Here is a 17,144-nt window from a genome sequence, read left to right on the forward strand (position 1 = left end):
ATTGACATTCCATCTTAATCCCTTCCCAAAGACACCAACATTGATGAAGTGGAAGAAACGGGAGTTTCTCTTCAATGTTATGATAAGGACAGAAGTATTTCGTTTGGAAATGGTGAACTGGCTCTTTATTTGCATGTTATGATTCAATAATATTGTTTTATTTGTTAAGCGGTATTTCAGGAAGAATTTTCACCAATAAAACAATTATCTCTTGTGATGTTTTTTTTTCTTCATTTCTTTCGTAAAAAGTGGGGGGGATGTTTGTACAGGCCATCCCCCCCTCCTCGAAAAGTGGGGGGGATATATCCCCCCCATCCCCCCCGGGATTTACGCCAGTGGTACACACACGCACACACACACACGTTATTTGACAACTTGTCTCTGGAGCCAAAGTTCCTCGCATATAACTATCTGCATGCCTGCACGCAGTGTGTATTGAACACGCACGACCACGATCTAATGAATATTCATCGGCGAGACTGACGTCATTTTACGAGTCTCCTTTCAAACTTGGATCATAAGTGCCTACCTAAAAAATACAGCTGATCTCGAGTGCGCGCATGCGCTCTGCATACATATACGGCAAGCAACGCAACATGGAGGCCTACCAAGATTACGAAGGACATGCCACAAAGCGGCAAAGAACAGATACCGGAGGAAGAGGGATACAATCTGGAGCTAGGGTATGATATTCATTTTGTAGTTCAATTAGATGAATCACAAAAACCATTTACTGTGTGTGTAATTAAATTTGTAAACCTAAAGTATAAACCAAATAACGAGCGTGGACCGTGCGTGGTGGTGCTGGTACAGACTACAGACAGTGCATGGATGGTGCACTGCATGTTTCTGACTCTGCAGACCATACCGCTGGCGTTGGCGTTGCGCACAGTGCAACCTGTGATGTAGACCAAAAGCTTCGGTCTCTGTAGTGTTATGTTGGTTGTTCAGCTGAACTCCGTTGGCTTCACTCACCAAATACAGAGACCGAAGTTCTAGCGCGATCTGTACAGGGGACTCAATGGCCATATGTCTATGTGTATTATTAATAGGGAGGACAACGAGCATCCTGGAACCCGCGACACTGCCTGCGAGGAAGCCGCAGCTCGCAAATGGTCCCAATGTCAAAGTATCTTTGCCAATGTTGATGCAAAATGAAAACACGATAAATACAATAAAAAATCTTTTAAAAATATAAATCTTAACATCTTCAAGATAAAAACAACACTCATACTCACAAATACTATACTTGTCCCTACTATTATCGTTCGTTATCTAAAAACTGGCCGATGCCGAAGATTTCAGTGGATTTTGTACCCAATTCCTCCCGAGTTTTCTCTCTAAACGCACGGCGAGACCAATGCGGAAGTGACCGTGTTTTTCCACATTTTGATCATTAAATTGCTTGGGATTGGCAACTGGTAAGTCTATGAAAAATGTGGGCTAACTTCAGCGAAAGAACTTTTGATAGAGATTCTGACGTCAAAAGTACATAGGCCCCGCCCCCTCAATCCAGAAATAATGATGAAAAAACTAAAAAAAAATATGATCCCGTGCATTTTTTGAGCTGCACATTATATGGTCGTTAGAAAATCGTATTCTAGTGTTATTCCTGTTGGTTTCATGCCAATACCTATCAGGGTTTTGGATTCCCAAGCAAAAAACTAAAAATGACGTCATCCAGTGCTGTTGAATATTCACGTTTCCGACGATCTTTTCGATCACATGGTTACGATTCCTCATGAATATTGATGAATCGGTAGCGTGGCGCGACGCTTGACTTTTACGTCTAGTCTAAAAAACAGTCCTTTTTTTGAAAATATTAAGAGAAATACAGTCGCTGCCATGTAAAGTGAGGAAAATCAATCGAATGAAAAAAATAAAAGACTGGATATTAGTCTAAATTATTTATGAATGGAATTTTCCACAACTTGAATGGAAAGACCGCATGCGAGAGATCAAATGGCACATGTTCGACCCCAAGCCTGTCAAGAGACCCAGGGAATTCCCCTGATTGACGCAGAAATTCAAAGCTTGATCGATGGGCTTCAACATTCTATTTGAAGAAATAAAATTCAGAGAGGATGAGAGAGCGTGAGAGAGATAGGGGGGGGGGAATATCTGGGATTAAATTGCTGATAATACAATGAAACTGTTATTTAAACTAAAAAGTTATTTTTATAATTTAGCTCTAAAAAAATAGATATAATTGTTATTTGTTTAGACCTGTTTTTATTACTTTTTCTACTTGCCTTTATCAAAGATTTTCCACTGTTGCTTTTACTCTGCTTGACTCATTTTTTATATTTTATTTTCTATTTTTTTTTTTTTTTTGGGGGGGGGTGTAAATTGTTACCTAGAGGTATGCAAATCTGGGCGTATCTTCTGTGATGAACTTGCACCAGCTCCACCATTCCACCTGGGCAGCTTCCTCGTTGGAGTAAAAGAATAAATATATGTCTTCGTGGAGACAAAAACTGCTGCATTTGATATGATAAACAAAAGAATATGCCTTTAATGTCATAAAGACATTGATATCTTTGCAATACGCCACAGCAGGCATTGTTGCACGTGTTGCACTGCACCGTATCGTATTTGATTTGATGAATGAAATGAAAATAAGAACGGGTTTCATGACCGTGAACCAAAGGGCACAGAGTAACTTGAACTTGTAAATGGGGAAATTCCACTCAAACATAAAAGAGTATTCTAAGCATAAAACTGAAATAATTGATATGTTTGATACAGTGCTATATTGTTATGGATGTTTATGATTTAGAGGTAAAATTAATGTTTATGATATAGAGGTAAATTATGTTTGTTTCTACTGATACTTTTACCGATGTGTTCAAGTCACCCCCATTAATAAATGAACTTTCAAACTTTAACGATGAAAACAAGACCCAACTCGTCTGGCATTTCTCATCATGGATCTCCGCAACTTAGACAGAAGAGCGCAAATTTGTTCAGTTTTTTTTAATTTTCCGGTAAAAGGAGCACTCATCACAAGTTCTATTTATTATATTAGTTTGATCAGTACATTTTCCAGAATACATAACATTAATTATTTGCATGATTCGTTTCAAGAAGTTCATTTTTTCATTTTTTTTCAAAATTTCGACGTGATAATACATTTAATCAATGGCCAAGGACCTGGATTGGAAGAAGTTATCGGCACGTGCCAAGTTTTTAAGTTTTACTAGGTGAGTACTAAAAAAAATTGTACAGTGGGAATTGGAAGCAAGTTTCAGGACATGTTGCTGATGAAATAAAAATGAGGTGTAATGAGGCTAATCAGTATTATAAATATTATGTAAAAAATAAAAGTAAACTAGATTCATTTATTTTTAATGGCTGTTACGTTTAAAAAAGGGGGAAAAAATATTTATAATTACTAAAAATAATATCCTAAAATTGGCAACGGCATGTCATGACTGTGGCTAAGGCCGGTCGTCTAGTACCGTATATGCAGTGCATCAGTACCGGGTGCGCTGGCCGTGGCATGTCCGTGGCTACGTTCGGAGTTCTGACGGAGAAGAAAAGATGGAAATAACTTCCACCAAAAATATGATCTAGAAGTCGGATATGTCAAATGATCATCATTTTATAGGTATGAAATATGAATCATCGTTTATTTTTAAAGTAAATCGTAAATTTCTATTTATGGGGAGAGTTTTACTTTTTAGAATGCATTTTTCGTAAATAACGTCTCGTGCACAAGCTACCACAGACTACGAGCCGGGCTGCAGCGGCAAATTTAAAATTGAATATTAATTTAAGGAGGTCGTTCGAAACTAGCTATTCATCGACCATTTTACGTGACAACTAGCTTCGGGGAAGTTAGGGGGCTGAATCGGTTATCTCTGTCCCTTTCTGGTCTCACAAAGGCCATAGTTTGACACTTAATATCTTCACTTTTTGGAAACCTTTGGAACTGGGAGTTGGTATGTTTGCTTTGATTTTGTTTTCTCTTTCATGTCATTGTAAATAAAAATGTGAAGACGTTCAAATAAAAATTTTAGGATTTCAATTTGTCCACCCTATCCAGGTTTGGATAAAACAGGGCAGTGAAGTTGCGCGACAGCTGAGGTAAGTCACTGTTTTTGTTCCTTTTAACTTGATTTTCCCTGTTTTTTGGCATTCAATGCCAAGAGGGAATATTAATTTGCATTTCGGTCGCTTTAGTTTTCAAAAGTTTGATTCATTAAAGACAAAAATTGAAGAGCCCCGACGGGGGGATTTTGCATTGTAAGTCCCCTAATGGTGGCTGCACGATAGCGAGCCGTCTGTATGAGGAGAAATTAAAAAAATTAAAAAATGTTAAAAAACTCCTCGAAACAGACGGCTGTCAGCTGTCTACCTGTGATGCTGTGTGTGTGACTGTGGACAGTGTGGTGAAAAGTCTTTAAAATATCCTTTTTGTAAAAAAATATAACTCAGTTCCATTCATTTATGATTTTTTATTATTAAGTAGGGGTTCATTTTTTTTGTATTCACTGGAGTGCAGAATGGAACCTCAAAAACGAAAAGTTCTGTTGCGATACCTCTCGCTCTCCATCTTTCAAATTCAAAACAAAATGGCCGATCGAGACCGAGGCTATATTTTGTTTTTTTGAGGTTCCAGTCTGTGCCTCGATGTCAGGATTTGTGTGTCACTATAGACCTTCATCCATATAATCGTGGTACATGTAAGTGCGTAATTTCTGTTTCCACATTTTATAAAGATTACTATTGTATTGAGATCCCAATCTACCCCAGTCCTGTGTCTCCCTCGTTTTGCACGGTCGACTCCTGGGTTCCGTTCGCGGGCCGGAGCTCCCTGGGTTATATGTAGGTTAACATTTTTCTCTGTTACTACTTCCTGTGTGCGGAAATAAGGCTGGCAATGTTTGGCTTATTCTCTCTTTTTTGGGGGAAACAAATGCTTGATTTTTTTACATTATTTTTTTTCCATTATAACTATTCATCATATAGCTTGGTAAATTGAAGTCTAAGTATTTTTTCTAAATTAAAAGTAGAAATTGAAAATGAAAATATTCTTGAAATTTTACTTTCCAACAAACGCAAGTTGCACAGTAGATATTGGATCTAGACTACTCGATTACTCAAAATAATGAAAATCAGTTATTTGTAGACAAAATAGGCCTACACAATCAATTAGTTAATCCATTAATCTACAGAAAGAAAAAAAAAATGTTCCTCAAACAGATTTTCAAAGTTACTTAAAATATAAAGTAATGCTGAAGAGAATATTCCAGAAAAAGGAAGGTTAGCATGAGAAATTTTACATTTTAAGCTTACATATATATATCTTTTTTTTTTTTTTTTATATCACCTTTATTCAAAACAAAACAAAGGGAAGTTGCAAACAATGAAAATAAGTCCAGGTTACTCGTTTTTTTAGGACGAAGTACAGGACTAATAAAATAATTACAGATATACAATATATAACATATCACAATCAAATTTACATAAAACGATTATACATTGTACATTGATGATTGCAGAAAAGAAAATTGAAATAGATCAAGCACACACCCTTACAGCTGAAATGAAGAGAGGATAGAGGGGAGATAGAAAGAGTGAACTTGATGAAGAGAAATAGGAGGAGGAAAAAGTGTGACGAGCAAAAAGAAGGGGGGAAACAGGATAAAGGGGAAGGCAGAGAAGGAGAATGAAGAAAAAGAGGGATAAGAAGAAGTAAGGGAGTGCAATACAAAGTTTTGTGAATAAGATATTGCATTATTGGCATATAATTTACTTTACAAAAATCATCTACCTACTTATACATCCAGAAGACTAGATGAGCTGACAAGATAGTGGAAAGGTGAAGATAGGGAAATAGTAGAGGGAGAGAGAGAGAAAGAGAAAAAGAGGGTTGAGAGAAAGAGGGGAGGAAGAGTGGAAAGGTGAGTGAAAGAAGAGAAAAGAGAGAAGAAGCCTTCCCGTACACATGGTACATGTCGTGATTTCTCGATCTAAAAGATTCATATCTGTCCATTGCGGCTCTGCCCGAGCATTGAAGATGACATAAGACCCCACAAGAGCTAGTTTGCTTATCTTACGAATGGTGTCCTTACATACTCTACTATTTACAAGAGTATGGCCTCCTGTCAACGACAAGGCTGTTTGCCGATGATTGTGTCATTTACACTTCTGGCACAAATTCTAATGACTTTCAAATCCTCCAAGACGATCTGTCAAAACTAGAAGAGTGGCAGAATAAATGGGCCATGTCCTTCAATCCAGCCAAATGTGTCATCATGAAAATACCATCCAAGGCAGTACAGATTCCAACAGAAAGAGATTACACCTTCTGTGGCCAAAAACTACAAGAAGTGTCTACATGCTCTTACCTTGGTGTTGAAATGGATAACAGGATGCGCTGGGACGCCCAGATCAACAAAGTCTGCTCCAAAGCTTCCAGAGTACTCGGTTTCCTGAGAAGGAACTTTTGGTCTGCTCCCAAGGAAATAAAACAACTTTCCTACCAAACGTTGGTGAGACCAATCCTGGAATACGCCTCCCCTGCATGGGATCCCCATTACAAGAAGGATACCCAGAAAATAGAAGCCATTCAGAGAAAGGCAGCTCCTTTCTGTATGGGGAACTACAGACAAACCAGTAGCGTCACAACCATGTTACGGGCCTTAGAATGGGACTCATTGGAAGACAGACGGAAATACAGTAGACTGAGCCTAATGTTCCAAATAATCAAAGGTCTTGTTGCCATCAACCCCAAAAACTTCATCCAGCAAAACACCCGGCAGACTAGAGGAAATAGTATCAAGCTCCAGCGTCTACTAGTCAAAAGGGATGTTCATGGATACAGCTTCTTCCCTCGAACTACCAAAGATTGGAACGAGTTAAACATGGACACAACATTGATAAACTCATTAGACTCTTTCAAATCCAAACTCAATCAAAAACCTAGCAAGTGACCTGCTTACTTGGTGATTTCACACACATCAATAAAGTTGGCGGAGTACAGCAAGTCTGCATATGCCGACTTAACCCAAGACAAGACAAGACAAGACAAGACGGAAAATCTTAATCTGTTGTTTGTTTTCTTTAGTAATAACACCTCGACTTCCAACTGTGTTTCACAATTGGCTGCCCTAATGTCCTCATTCAGTTGTGCATATCGTTCTAGTTTCCTCACTCTAGCTCTTGGAATATTGGGCTCAAATGGTACTGTGAGCTCAGCCATCACTACTTGGGGTATATCTCTGAAGAATAGTACCAAATCCGGCTTTCAGTTGTCGGCATAATGTTAGGGGGAATCGTTCCCCCACCCACTAACCAGGAAGATCTGCAAATATTGTCACAGGAATCATATTTTCTCCTGCTATTCTTTTCAGTTCATTTGCAATATGATGCAATATGCTGTTGTGTCTATAGGTAAACCGGACCTGATCAAGAGCTATCGAGCAGGAATTTAGGATATGCACAAGTGAACCTCTACACCTACACAAGCTACATGTTTCATTAAGTTTCTTGCCCCACATTTTCAAGTTTTCTGGAGTTGGGAGACAGTCGATTGCTGCCCGGGTTGCAAAACTTAAGAGACCTTTTGGGAGACCATACATGATCCCTTTCCATGTGAGGTCACTCTCTTCCTCCTCTAACAATTGTAAAAGATTGCCTTGTTTAGCGAGAGAAGATATACGGTCAGACCATTTCTCATGTTTGTTCTCTAATATAACACTCTTCAAAACCCATTTTACCCCTTTCCATGATTGAGATTCAGTAACATTTTCTGTTGCATTGATCATTTCCATAGATTTTGTAACACCGAAGTTTTTTTGTCTCACCTGCATAGCAGAGTGAGACTATAGGCGCCGCTTTTCCGACGGCGGCGGCGGCGTCAACACCAAATCTTAACCTGAGGTTAAGTTTTTGAAATGACAGCATAACTTAGAAAGTATATGGACCTAGTTCATGAAACTTGGCCATAAGGTTAATCAAGTATTACTGAACATCCTGCCTGAGTTTCATGTCACATGACCAAGGTCAAAGGTCATTTAGGGTCAATGAACTTAGACCATGTTGGGGGAATCAACATCAAAATCTTAACCTAAGGTTAAGTTTTTGAAATGTCATCATAACTTAGAAAATATATGGACCTAGTTCATGAAACTTATACATAAGGTTAATCAAGTATCAGTGAACATCCTGCATGAGTTTCACGTCACATGACCAAGGTCAAAGGTCATTTAGGGTCAATGAACTTTGGCCGAATTGGGGGTATCTGTTGAATTACCATCATAACTTTGAAAGTTTATGGATCTGATTCATGAAACTTGGACATAATAGTAATCACGTATTACTGAACATCCTGTGCAAGTTTCAGGTCACATGATCAAGGTCAAAGGTCATTTAGGGTCAATGAACTTTGGCCAAATTGGGGTATTTGTTGAATTGCCATCATATCTCTATAAGTGTATTGGTCTAGTTCATAAAACGTGGAAATAAGAGTAACCAAGTATCACTGAACATCTTGTGCGAGTTATAGTAGTTTTCAAAATCAGCACTGCTGCTATATTGAATCGCGTGATGCAGGTGAGACGGCCAGAGGCATTCCACTTGTTTATTTAGACACCCACTTGCTCTCTCTGTTAACTTTAGACATGACCGCATGTTTCACTTTTGTATCCCCTTTTGATAGTGTTATTTATTATGTATTATTTTGTTCTAAAATGTCTTTTTACAAAATGAAATTTGCATTTTGTTGAATATATTGTAATTGCAATGTTTATTTTAATATTTCATAAAACGGCTCCACACTAACCCTTTTTTTCTACTGGTCCAACCTATTCATGTCGGACCAGTTTTTCCATTTTTTACTGGTCCGATCCTAAAATCTACTGGTCCCAAAAAATAAAGAAAACATTAAGAAAAGGCGCGAGTTTAATTTGCTGTCCTTTCTCGTTACCCCCCCCCCAAAAAAAAAAATGAATGAAAGACAAAAAGAAAGAACTAAAGGAAGAAAGAAGGAAAGGAAGGAAGGAAAGAAAGAACAAAAGTAATAAAGGAATTTAAAAAATGAAAGTAAAGAAATGAAGCAAGCAATAAAGAAAGAAAGAACAAAAGTAATAAAGGAATTTAAAAAATGAAAGTAAAGAAATGAAGCAAGCAATAAAGAAAGAAAGAACAAAAGTTAGAAAGTAATGAAGGAAAGAAAGAAGGAAAGACGCAATAAAAAGAGAAAGAAAGGGTAAAAGGAGAGATGGAAAGAATGAAAAAAGAAAGGAAGAAAGAAAGGTAGGAAGGATTGAAAGAAGGAAGAGAGGAATTAAGGAAGAAATAAAGAAAAGGTAAAACGATTGAAAGAAAAAAGAATGAAGGAAAGAAATAAAAAAGGAAGGAAGAAAGCAAGCAATATAAAAAAGAAAGAAAAGGTAAAATAGATGAAAGGAAGAAAAAAAAGAAAGACAGAAAGGAAGGAATGAAGGAAAGAAAGAATGAAAGAAGAAAGGAAGCAAGCAGTAAAAAAAAAAAAAAGGTAAAAGGATAGATGAAACAAAGGGAAAAAAGAAAGAAAGAACAAAAGACAGAAAAAAGGAAGGAATGAATGAAAGAAAGAAAGGGCTGAAAGAAGGAAGAAATAAAAACAAAGGGTAAAGAAAGGATGGATGGAAGGAAGAAAGAAACAAAGAATGAAGGAAAGAAAGGGTAAAAAGAAGAGATAAATATAGGACGGATGGACTCAAGAATTACATAAAGAAAGAAAGAAATCCAAAAAGAAAGAGAGAAAAATATTTTTTTAAAGGATAGAAAGAATGAAAGGACGAAAGACAAAAAAGGAAAAAATTAAAAATGAAAGACAGTTACAAAAAGATGAAAGAAGAGAGGGAAGAAACAAAGAAAGATTGAAAAGAAAGAGAACAGAGGAAGAAAGCTAAAACTATCATCATAAATAAATTAACAGTTTCTTTTTGGCTCAATTAAAATATACTGGTAGCCACGAAAGAAACCAAGTGTTTCAACACACACACAAATGCATATGTGGGGCTATCATGTATTCAGACAATATCACTCGAAACCTGATCTGTTTGAACTAAATCAGAAGTGAAAATTTCCCCTTTTACTGCTTACAAATGACCGAGTTACCCCAATTTTTAGGAAATATGGACATTATAAGAGCTTTTCATGAGTGTGAAATGTCAATTTAGACAGTTCTGTGAGAGATTTCTGCCAGAGGTTAGCCAAGCTTCGTTTGTGCAGCCAGTAGAAAATTTACCATGTGGGCTGTGTGGCCGGCTGGCTGTATGTTACCCTGGTAAAAATTGCATGTGATTCATTCTGTGTGTATCTGTGTGTGAATGACAGAAAATCACGGGAGGAAAATGGTTTGCAATTTGAGTCATGGAATATTTTTTATGTTTATGTTAGACCAGTGAATTTGACCATTTCTGGAAAAGTTACTGGCCCAACAATGGTTTTTATTACTGGTCATGTCAGACCCATAAGTCTTGCTATTTTTTGAAAAATTACTGGCCCGACAATAAAATTTTTTACTGGTCATGTCGGACCAGTAAATCTTGCTATTTCTGAAAATCTACTGGCCCGACAGCGATTTTTACCGGTCGGGACCGTCGGACCGGCGCTAGTGTCGAGCCCTGCATAAAATCTTGAAATGTACCGCCATGTTTTGCGGCCTTAATTCGAAAAACTCCACCCTTCGTTTGACATACACTGTAGCAGATTGCAAGTTCAAAAGTTAGTGTATACGAGCACCGTATGCGATTTGCCACCCAGAAGTTGTAGCGGTCATTGGTTCCCTCATTATGCTTGGACCCCACGTCGAATAAAGGAATTCCAGGAGCATGCCGTTGACTTGATTTCTGTGCAATTTTTTATTTTTTTGATATGTCATTTGAAGATATGATCCTAAATTTGCAAGAAAGTTTGTGAACTCAGAACAAAACCACAGAGTTTCGTTTTTAGCGTATTTTTGCAATACCAGTCTTTTATACACTGGAAATGGAAGTCTAGGTCAAAGGTCATTTGAGGCAACGAACTTAGGAATTTGTTATCAAATTAATGTTTTTTTTTTTTTTTTAAGTACATGTAGGCCTACATGTATGTATTTTCCATCTTGGTTGTTTTCAAAGTTAGCATCGCTGAATTGCGTATTACGGATGAGACTGCCAAGGCATTCCACTTGTTCTTTTTTTCCATTTTTTTATACTTGATTTGTAGAGGGGGGTTCCCTTTACTTTTTGATGTCACTCCTACATACATGTATGTACAAAAACAATATTATGTATAATTTACTGTGTATTTACTCACATGTCTTACCAGGACTTATTTGAGGAACAGCACAAAAATTTGCCATCATGTGTCATCCATGTAAGCAACCTTTCCGAGAATGTGAGTGATGTAGATGTGGTGGAAGCCATGCAGCATTTTGGAAACATCAGGTATTGCCCATCCCCTTTTTCTTTCAATTTATGTGAGTGACTATTGGTACATGTATGTATGCATGATGATTTAAATAATATTTCACTCAACAGTGCCATTTTGTATAATAGCTACTTCGTCCAATAGCCCTTTATTCCATGTAACATTTGGATTAATCGGACTACATGTAAGTGTTAATTGGGCAAAATGAATGAAAAGAAAATAGGAAGTAAACCAACTGGTTATAGACGAAATGGTCATAGAGTTAGTGATTAGACGAAGTGATGATTGGACCAAATGGCTGTAAGACGAAATGTTGATGGACCAAATGGCATAAGACTAAATGAAGGTAGACCACGTGATGAGTGGACAAGTTGGCAATACAAATGTGCAGTTTTAAGTGGTCTCACAGGAGCACGTTGTACATGTAGCTCTATCCAGCTATTGATATCGACAGCTGAAACACTGCTTTATCAATTAAAAATGTTTCTGTTTTCAAAGTTTCATGCATTTATTTGATTTATGTTTACTCATAGTTTCTCCCCAGCAAACTATTTAGTTATTTGAGGTGCATTAGTAATAATTGAGTTAAAAAACCTTCATTGTTCTTTCTGAGCAGCAATGTTATAGTGCTTATATTGTATATACATGTAGGTGAGTTGTATGTTAATGGCTCAATAATGTGAATGTTATCTTTTCATGGTCATGTTTCATTTTACAGCTTTGTTCATCGAATCGCGAAGGGTGTGGCTCTCGTGGAGTTTGAGGATATTAAGAGCGCCAAAAGTTGTGTTGAATTCACTCTGGTGAGTCATGAAAATTCATTTGTTTTGGTGGAAGGTATTGAGATAATTGTTAATAAAGGCTGAGGTGGACCATCAAAGATTTTGCGGTAAATTTTCCAGTATGAAAAAAGGTTGATATTTTCACTAATTGGAAAGATGATTTTCATTTATTGTACAATGGAAATATAGCTGAATTAAAATGAAGGAGGGAAAGGAGAAGAATCCTAAGCCGAGACCCCCCCCCCAAAAAAAAAAAAGGAGGGGGAACATGCACTTTTCCTCTTTGGTGAAGTATCTTTATAAATGCTGACTACAGATTTTTTTTGTTATGATTACATATAGGCTCATTCAACTAATGTTATTAACGTAGGAGGAAAGGCGGCTACAGTTGACTACTCAAACAGTGCAAGGATCATCCGACCTGGGTGAGTTTGGATTTTTTTTCTGATAGGATCTATAAATAAAATCATGATCTTATTCATTTTGACAAAGCAGGGGCGAAAATGTAAATTTATTCAATTTCCATACAATGCAGGAAATTACGAATGCAATTTAACCCTTCCCCTTGATATACCAGTATTTATAATTTATATAGTCATTAATGGATAGATTTGCTGTAAAAATACCTCCATCATGTTTTCTAGCTTTTTCCATCTAGTCCTCTTTTTGTGTATTTATGCACATCTTTAACAGTACCAGAACAAGAAACATTCTTCTTGTGAACTACACACACTGTACATGTATTGTTGTCCAGTGTTAGATAATAAAGATAAAATGAATGGTTTAACTATTTATGGTTACATGAAAATTCACTGATCAATTGATGTTATTATGTTGAACAGAGAAAATGACAGCGAGGCAAACAATGTACTTCTCATGACAATTGTTAGACCCAAGTTCAATATCAGCACGGTAAGTTTAAGTACTCATTTGTCAATAATTTGTGGTCGAATATTACTGCAAATTTTGTATCTTCAGTTTTAAGAACCTTGTGCTTAATAGTCGTACATCAAGATCTGTTGCATTGGATAAAAGATTTGAAAGATGTATTTCATATTGTGCATTTTTATAATCTCATTGCAAAGGAACATTTACATTGTAATATCCCTTTTAAGGATCAAGCTTTTCCAATTCTTCACAATCAATATTCAAACAAATGGAAATATTAACTGTGCAAGTATTTTGCATTTATTGGTATTTTCATCTTTCTCTCTCCATATTTATAATTTTTTCAGGATGTCATTCATACCATCTGCAAAAAATATGGAAATGTCCTCCGCATTGTCATCTTCAGGAAGAACGGTACCCAAGCCATGGTGGAATATCCTTTACATCATTTTGCTGTCTTTATTTTTAACCCTTATTCCAATTTCCCCACACCAAATCTACTTTAATTGTGCCTGTGTTTTCTTTTATGTCTTTAAATGTCTGTGAGTTCCGTGAGCGTGCAGTAGACAAAATCATATGGATGCAAAATTGCATGTGAATGGATTAAAAATTGGACAAATGATGCCATAATTGTAATATAGGCTGAATGATTGATATCAAACAACCAATCAAATGACAAGGATTTGTTTTAACGTGTCATATAATATACAAATAATGAATGTTTATGAGTGAAATAGATGGAATATTTCATTGGGAGGATTAAAACTGACAATAGAGTTCCAGGATAATGTAGAAATCACAATAGAGAATACCAAGGTTGATGAGTTCCAGGTAAGAAGATTGATGATGATTGAAGGTGAAAGGAATGTAGTAGAGTGGCAGCAAAGGTATACAGTACTTACAATATATCAAGTAGATGGGACTGTAGTTAATGATGAGTAGAAATCCAAAAAAAAAAAAGCATACAGGACAAAAGTTAAGTTCCAAAAGAAGTGTTTGAAATGTACTCCTGGGCGATACATATGCTTATTCCAACATCACGCACTTGTTGTCACAATGGCTATATAATCCTAGATCAATGAAAATAAACAAAATTCTGGGAGTCTAAAAGTCAATCTTCAAAAGACGGATCCTTTTTAGGATGAACATATGCCCAAGAAAGAATGCATGGTGTACCGTGAAAGTACTATACTCTGCTGTTGATGATGATGAAAGAACTATCCTTAATTCGTTCAGCACGTTTGACAACATTCAGAGTGCCACACAAGCCAAGCAGAATCTGCACAACTGTGACATCTATGCTGGTTGTTGCACACTCAAGATTGACTATGCAAGGGTATGTGATTTCCTCCATATACTAATTCTTATTTATAGCTAGTACTTTCTATATACCCTAATAATAAATGACCACCTTGTTATAGACAACTCAGTAGTCTGTATAAAAATGAATTTATGAATATGTCATCTCTGGAGAAATAAATGACACATGAAGCTTGAGATCCTGTTGCTCTCCGAGCCTATGAAAAAAAAAGTGAAAACAATTTGAAAGAATGAAGTGCAAATGCATTTACATATATACATGTACAGTATGTGCTATTCAATTTAAAAGATATTTCATTTGATTTTAAATCTATGAAAAGAAAGAGTGTTTGAAATCAGTACAATATATATGGTACATGTATTCCACTTTCTATCATGAGACCGATTTCACCTTTTTACTTATTTACATATGCAGCCTAAAACCCTGACTGTCTACAAGAATGACGGAGAGACATTTGACTACACTAAGCCTGGTTTGAATGCAGGTAAGCTCTCGTGGAATTATGGACAATTTTTTGTTAAAAAGACACATAGAAAATGTTTGGCAATATAAAGAAAAGAAAGAATTGGCCAAGTTTTCCCACTTGAGTTCATGCCAAGTGGCATTTGTATTGAGCGTACATGTAATGCTGAACCTCTAATTAAGAGGGCTAGTTTGGATATTGTGATGGTAAATCAATCTTTCCTTGAACGATGGATACTAGCATGTTGGTTGATTTGATTCTTTTCTCTTTTTTTGAATTAGTTGTTCTCAATCAAAACATAGGACAGAATTCATCCTGATTTAAATGAACATCTCTGAAGTGCTACATTTTGAATGTATAAACTGATAGTGCCAGAACTTTATTTTTGATATTTGAGTGAGCATTTGCTACTTATTCCTAATATGAGGGCATTTATTATTCAATGGTATTTATGATTATATAATGGAAAGTATATTTAATCAAAATTTGACTAGTTAAGACTAATTTTGTTTGGTGATTTGTACATTTCATAACAAACTGTGTTTTTTATCACAATTTGATTACGACATACACAAATCATAACTGCATATAAAAGATCATTGTATAAATACAGTAGAACTCGTACGCAGTCTTTTCAATTTGATCACAAAGAGATCTTGGCGTTGTTTATGTAAATAGTCCTGATTGATCCAAATCAAGTATTCATGTATAAACCTGTATGGTTGTATCTACTGCATTCATTATTTGTATCAATACTTAAATGGTTGATTTGAGTCAATTTAGACTGTTTATGAGAATGGTCCAGGTCTACAGATTAATACGAACAAATGCAATCAAATGTAAACTTCCATAGCCAGTAATGCTGCAGTCACATTTCCCCTATGGTGTCCGCACGGTGAGTCGTAAAAACAGCCGTTTAAGGGATTTCTATACAAACAACATACAAGAAACTGCTATAAAACTGATAAACACTTCTGATTTTGACTTGTCGTACAGCCATCTTAGGCGAATGTGAATGCGCCATTATTTATCAAAATGGACAGACATAACAGAAAATTATTCAGATTGGATTTACATGTACACTACCTTTTTAAGATATAAATTGTCATATATTTTCATCAGTTCTTGCCATTTCTAGCAATTAATTGGAACATTGCATGCAGAAAGTATATACAAAGTAGTCAAATATGAACATATCTTCAGAATGATAAAAGAAAGAACCATAATCTGAAAAAAATCATCAAATACATGTACATGTAGGTCTTGCTTGAGGAGAAAGTTGAAGAACTAGTTCTTTTAAAAATTCCATTACTGACCAATTTATGCACAGATATATTTTTTCTTTCAATAAAAGAAAAAAAAAATTATCATGTGAGTTATTTTGTGATGTACATTATATGATGACGCCTTGAACAACATTTTGATTCGTGTATGATGTAGATGTAGGGATTTCCAAACAACAAATACAGAAATGCAAGACTATGTTTCTCGTGAATGACAACTTCATGTACAATGATTTAATTACGTATACCCTGTACATATTTATAGTTCAGAATATATACTTTTATACATGTACATGTGACTTAACCCTTATTTAACTGGCTGATCTTTTTACTTTCAAGACTTGCGCATCTTTTTTTAAGACCAAATTTGTGATGCGCGGGTACACAGTTCCGAAATTTTATGCAAGAATTTGTACTAAAAGTGCATGTCAGAACCAAAATTGCTCAAATACATTATTTCATGTACAAAGTTAATACAAATTGTGTTTTCAACCAAAAATTATAAATGTACAGTATGTTTATTTTTTCTTTTGCTGGTTTGAATGGATTTGTTCTATGTTGTTTATAATCACAGAAGAGTCCCCAACAAAGTTCATTAAAAAATTAATAAAAAACAAAGAAATACATTTGAAATTTAATACATAGGATATAAATGTTTTTGTAGATATTTTTATTTTTTTAGATATTTGTTAAAAATATCAAAGTCAATGTTTTCACAAAAAGGGCCATTATACTAGCTATTTAAAGTGAGTTAAAGGCGAAAACTTGATTTCATACACTAATTTGCATGATTCATTTCTTACAATTTTAAGCAAATATTTTGAAAATTTTATTTTATTGTCTGTAGTTTACATCTGGCTCTATGCGCATGCAAAATTTTTGCGGCAATTGCGCGATCAGTGGCCGAGATCAGTAAAAACTGGGACTAAAATTGCCAAGTTAAATTAGGGTTAAACTCTTTTAACATTACTTTTTGCTTTAGCCATGTTAGCAATTGA

The 17,144-nt window shown here is 35.7% G+C and overlaps 1 protein-coding gene across 2 annotated transcripts in view; it reads left to right on the top strand.

Moving 5' to 3' along the window:
- The first annotated feature begins 550 nt into the window (after nt 1-550).
- LOC129264904 (heterogeneous nuclear ribonucleoprotein L-like) overlaps nt 551-17,144 on the top strand; it is a 33,954-nt gene continuing 17,360 nt past the window's right edge. For both annotated transcript variants that reach the window (XM_064101998.1, XM_064101999.1), the window contains exons 1-9: nt 551-891; nt 4,353-4,394; nt 11,308-11,426; nt 12,128-12,212; nt 12,534-12,616; nt 13,034-13,103; nt 13,427-13,512; nt 14,319-14,415; nt 14,815-14,884. In XM_064101998.1, the coding sequence (XP_063958068.1) occupies nt 625-891; nt 4,353-4,394; nt 11,308-11,426; nt 12,128-12,212; nt 12,534-12,616; nt 13,034-13,103; nt 13,427-13,512; nt 14,319-14,415; nt 14,815-14,884 (919 nt within the window). In that variant the 5' untranslated portion in view covers nt 551-624. The remainder of the gene's footprint in view (nt 892-4,352; nt 4,395-11,307; nt 11,427-12,127; nt 12,213-12,533; nt 12,617-13,033; nt 13,104-13,426; nt 13,513-14,318; nt 14,416-14,814; nt 14,885-17,144) is intronic.

This window comes from Lytechinus pictus, chromosome 7 (genome assembly GCF_037042905.1).
Source record: "Lytechinus pictus isolate F3 Inbred chromosome 7, Lp3.0, whole genome shotgun sequence".
NCBI classification, from domain to species: Eukaryota; Metazoa; Echinodermata; class Echinoidea; order Temnopleuroida; family Toxopneustidae; genus Lytechinus; species Lytechinus pictus.